The sequence below is a fragment of the Nicotiana sylvestris genome, chromosome 3 (assembly GCF_000393655.2).
Source record: "Nicotiana sylvestris chromosome 3, ASM39365v2, whole genome shotgun sequence".
Lineage (NCBI taxonomy): Eukaryota > Viridiplantae > Streptophyta > Magnoliopsida > Solanales > Solanaceae > Nicotiana > Nicotiana sylvestris.
In genome coordinates, this window is record NC_091059.1 from 180,529,213 (window position 1) to 180,534,088 (window position 4,876).

The 4,876-nt window shown below is 38.3% G+C and overlaps 1 protein-coding gene across 1 annotated transcript; it reads left to right on the forward strand.

Annotated features, from left to right (window-relative positions):
* Positions 1 to 1,172: 1,172 nt before the first annotated feature.
* LOC104225201 (pentatricopeptide repeat-containing protein At5g08305-like) lies at positions 1,173 to 3,453 on the forward strand. The gene is made up of 2 exons (XM_070170301.1): positions 1,173 to 2,396; positions 3,322 to 3,453. Exons 1-2 carry the CDS (start codon positions 1,173 to 1,175, stop codon positions 3,451 to 3,453), a joined length of 1,356 nt encoding a protein of 451 aa, XP_070026402.1.
* The last annotated feature ends 1,423 nt before the right edge of the window (positions 3,454 to 4,876 follow it).

Sequence of the window (4,876 nt, forward strand, 5' to 3'; positions counted from 1 at the left end):
TTGTTGAATCGGAACCATAAACCATTATATCTCCAATTTCTTGGTCCTCCTCTTCGTTTACCTCGTCACACCCTTGATTTCGCCGTTCTGTTCTTATCCAATCTCTTAAGCACACTAGAATTTCCAAAGCGTTGCTGTACAATGAATGACGGGTATCTCCTAGCTGCTATCTTGCTTGGCTAAATGCGCTCTCTGATGCGACTGTTCAAATCGGCACATTTAGCACGTCTCAAGCCATGGCCGAAAGAATAGAAAATTGATTTAAGTTGCTCCTCCACCAACCCAGCGGTAGAAAATCTTTTGTGGGGGGCTCTGGTGACTTTTGCAAGTAGAATTGTAGTTCATCAATATTTCTGCTACTGGTTTGTTGATGCTCTCCTAGTGTAGACCAAATCTGATAATCTTGAACACAATCATCATCATCCATAGTTGTTCCAGATGTTGAAGGATTAGTTGAAGGAACATTTGCATCTACAACCGAAGAAGCATCAACAATGTTAGCATAATAATTATATAAAGTTTGTAAATGTGTGTGTAGCTCAGAAATACAAGTATCAATATCAGGAGTTTCAGTTGGGTCAATATCCATATAAGTATATAAAGCTCTAATTAATTGGCGACACTTTATCATTTTGACAGTAGGGTTTAAAATAGCACCAATTAGAGTAGTAAGAGAGTGAAATGTGAGAAAAAATGAAGAAGAAGGGGGACTATTTATAGATTTTAAAAGGTTAAAAAGTAATTTTGCAATTATTAGGGGTGGGAGGGCTATATTTTTAAATGGGGGAGCCGAAATTGGCCATTTTTGCAATTTCTGGTCGTTCCCCAACAGTCATTTCTCAATTTGACCGTTGGGAACGGTCCAATTAAATTTTTAAAAAAACTTCTAACGGTAACCGGGCTGCTAACGGACTATAGCCCGTGTTCAGCCCGTTAAGACATTTCAGGTTCAACGGGTTAGGGCCATCGTTAAGCTAAACGTGAACGTTCACAACCCGCCCCTAAATAACCCGTCTCAACCCGTCCATTAATGAACAGTAGCACTGAACCGGTCTGAAAACGGGTCAGGCCGGCCCGATTAACACCCTTAGTCCAGACCTCCCCATTTAAACCCCTTGCGAATCCTAACTTTCAGAATTGACAAGTTATGCTATGCTCCCAAATCATTAAAAATGCAACCTGCACTTAAAAATCAATCCACACGGCAATTATTAAGACCCTTCAGTTCATGGTCTTTTGCCATTAAAAATGCAAGATCACCTCGAAGAGCCTTGTCACTCTACGCTCAAATGCAACGCCAAGCCATTCCCTTCGACAGTTTCGCCATTCTTTTCACTCTCAGATCATGCACCCAGTTGCGCAACCTTCCCCTCATATGCCACCTACATGCCCATCTCCTCAAATTAGGCTTTAATATCCATGTGTATGTTGCCACCTCTCTGCTTAACGCCTATGCTGGAACCTCGCTTGAGTGTGCATACAAGCTGTTCGATGAAATTCCCGTGAGAAATACTGTCACGTGGAACACGATAATAACTTGCTTTTCTCGTTCCGGGGACGTTAAAGGAGCGAGGAAGATGTTCGATCAGATGCCTTTGAGAGACCTAGCTTCGTGGTCGGCAATGATAGCTGGATACATGAACAATGGGCATTGGGAGGAAGGTGTGGCGCTCTTCCAAGAAATGGTTATGTTTGAACAACTAAAGCCTGATCAAGTGACCATTGGGCCAATATTGGCGGGCTGTTCTGAAATGGGTTCAATTGGTTTGCTCCTTGGGAAATCAGTGCATGGTTTTGTCGTGAAGAATCATTGGGAACTTAATGTTGAGCTTGGTACTTGTTTAGTAGACATGTATGCTAAATGTGGATTCTTGAATTTTGCTTCTCTGGTTTTCGATATGATGAAAGATAGAAATGTCGTTACTTGGACTGCTTTAATTTGTGGAGCAGCAAAACATGGTTTTGGAACTGAAGCGTTGGAGATATTCAAGAAAATGAGACAGGGGGGTGTGCTACCTAACGAGTTTACGTTCACTGGGCTACTTAGTGCTTGTGTACAAGCAGGGCTGGTCGATGAAGGTCGCGGATATTTCAAAATGATCAAAGAGTGTGGACTGAGACCAACAATTCAGCATTATGGCTGCATGGTTGATTTATTTGGGAAGGCTGGGTTGTTAGGGGAAGCATATGAAGTTATCAATACTATGTCACCCGAGCCTAACATAGTTATATGGGGTTCCTTTTTGTCATCTTGCAAGTTGCATAAACAATTTGAGATGGCAGAGCGAGTGATTGAGAGGGTCATGAATGTGGTGAGGCCAGAGAATGATGGAGGGGTTTATACCCTTATCTCAGACTTGTATGTTCTGGGTGGTAAATGGGCCAAAGCCGAGAGGGTGAGGCAGTTGATGCTCCATCAACATGTGAGGAAAGCCAGAGGATGTAGTTTTATACGAAATAATACAACATGAAGTATTAAACAGCAGCAGATTCTTGTTTAGATAATTCTCTGGTCAAGAAAGTTTTTATTTCTTCTTTCTGTTCTTGAAGTGACTTTCACCGACAGTAGAATTAGGAAGGCGGAGGACTTATCAAGTTAAGACGAAGAAAGAAGCAACTTGTAATTGCAGAAAAAACAAAGATACTGGAAAAAGATGCCACATGTAGGAAGGTGGCATGTCTCCGTTCTTCCTCACACAAAAGTATAATTCCTGTATTTATGCCCCAATGACACCAATTGAATCTATAAGGTTCTTTAGCAGAATGTGGAAGATCATGAAAGGTCGAGATCAACATTTCATCGTTGTCAATGCTCTACTTAGCTAAAGCGTCTACAACTTGATCAGCCTTCCTATAACAATGACGAATAACACAATTTAGTTGCCTGGTAATATCTTGAATGGCTTGATAATGTCCCAAAACTGCTATGGAGGTTTGGAATTTCCTCTAAATCATCTCTATAACCAACAAAGAGTCATATTCTTGGAAAATGTTGTGGATCTTATTCTGAATACACCAATTACTACAGTTTCTGCCAATTGGAGAAGCAAAAGTCATGATTAAGCTTCCCCTCTGATCCCTGCAAATACCTCCAATACCTCTATACCAGCATATCCTTCTGGATTTTTGCTACCATCTGTATTGATTTTAAACCAAGATTCTGCAGGCTTGTCCCATTTAACAACTTTTCATTCAATCCTGTGATTAAGCTGCAAAATCTATTGACAAGTAGCATCCCAGCCTGCGGAAATCTCCATTCCACTTATCTTTGGAAACCAACCATTTGACATGTAGCAAAATCTGATCGAATACTCTTTTCAGATAGATTCTGGAATCTCAGCATCTGACCTTCATCATATCTCCCAACAAATTACCATTGGAGTAACTAATTTGGAGAATAGTATGGTAAATGCTGGAGTATTGATTCTTTACTTGACATCCCACCACCTTTGAATCATGATCCTGATAGGGATCTCATCCCATCTAACTCACCAATGAATTTCCAAAAAAAATCGTTTCAACTTCTTAAACTTGAAGTATACCGTCTTCTTATAATTATTTCAAACTAACAAGCTATAAACGTTGCTCATATCTAGTTGGGATTGAGTCGATATAATTGTCAACAAGTTATCTGGAGTATCTTTTTGGAAGCTGAAAAAAGAGAGTGTAGAATCCCATAAACTGTGATAGTTAATGTGTTTGTTTAAGTTATTATGGGCAGTGGCGAAGCCAGGAATTTACGTGTTCAAACTTGAAAGAAGTGAAAAAAATCTCCGAGAAAGAGTGTTCAATTTGTGTTATATACCTCTAAAATCTAATATTTACCTATACATGCAGTGTAATTTTCCGACGAAGGATGGTTAGTTGACCACCCTTTACAACATATAGCTTCGCCCATGATTGTGGGTGTCATGCAGGAATAATGCCATTATCTGAAAACTCGATTTTTCGACTGAAAATTTCGAAAGAACTAGTTTTAGTAAAGTTGTATACACTAAACTAGTTTTGATTCACTGTGCGTTCCTCGATCTACGTTGTATCGCGAAATTTTTTTATTGCAAAATGTAGGAAAATATTTTCTGATTTTATGATTTATTAATTATTTGTTCAACTTTTTTATGGAGAAGGTATGTTATTTGTTGAATCAAGTTTTCCAAGAAAAGGCTGTTTCAAGAAGTTTATATATGCAAGATGCTACGTTCTGAAATTTAGAGCTAGCTCGTGATCTGATTTAAGCTGACAAACGACACATTTTCCTTTTCTTTGGTTTATGGGGTAAATTAACTATCTTTTCCATTTATTGTGAAAAAATTTGTTAATTTAGAAATTTCATATTTGACGCATTAATGGAATTAAGTTAAAGTAAAAACTTGTGAATCAGAAAGAGAGAAGTACGTTAATTACTCTTAATTTCTTTTCTTTTGTTAAAAAACTACTGACTAGAAATTTCCTATTGGATGAATGGAGTTAGAAAAAGTAAATAAATTGTAAAAAATAAAAATTAAAAGGCAACGAAATAAAATAAGGAAACTAATATCACCTGTTTAAATCTGTTAAGTTAGTCCAGTTGTAAGACTAGGGCATTGTAAAAATTACGAAAGGAAGTAACTTGAGTCCCAAGCTCGCGTAACCTTCCCCCAAGATTAACACTTTTTTCCCTCTATAAATTTGTTTCCTAAATTTTCTCTGTTGGAATTTACATATCTATAAATAGTCCACTACGCATTCACGTTAATTAGCTTTCAAAGCCATTCGTTTAGGGTTTACTTTCATAATTCTTGTCTTCAACTTGAGAGAATATAATAGTAGTACTCTTGATTGTCGTTGTTGAAGGGTTTTCTGTGTTGCGGCAATTACTTGTCACTACGCCGTCGCT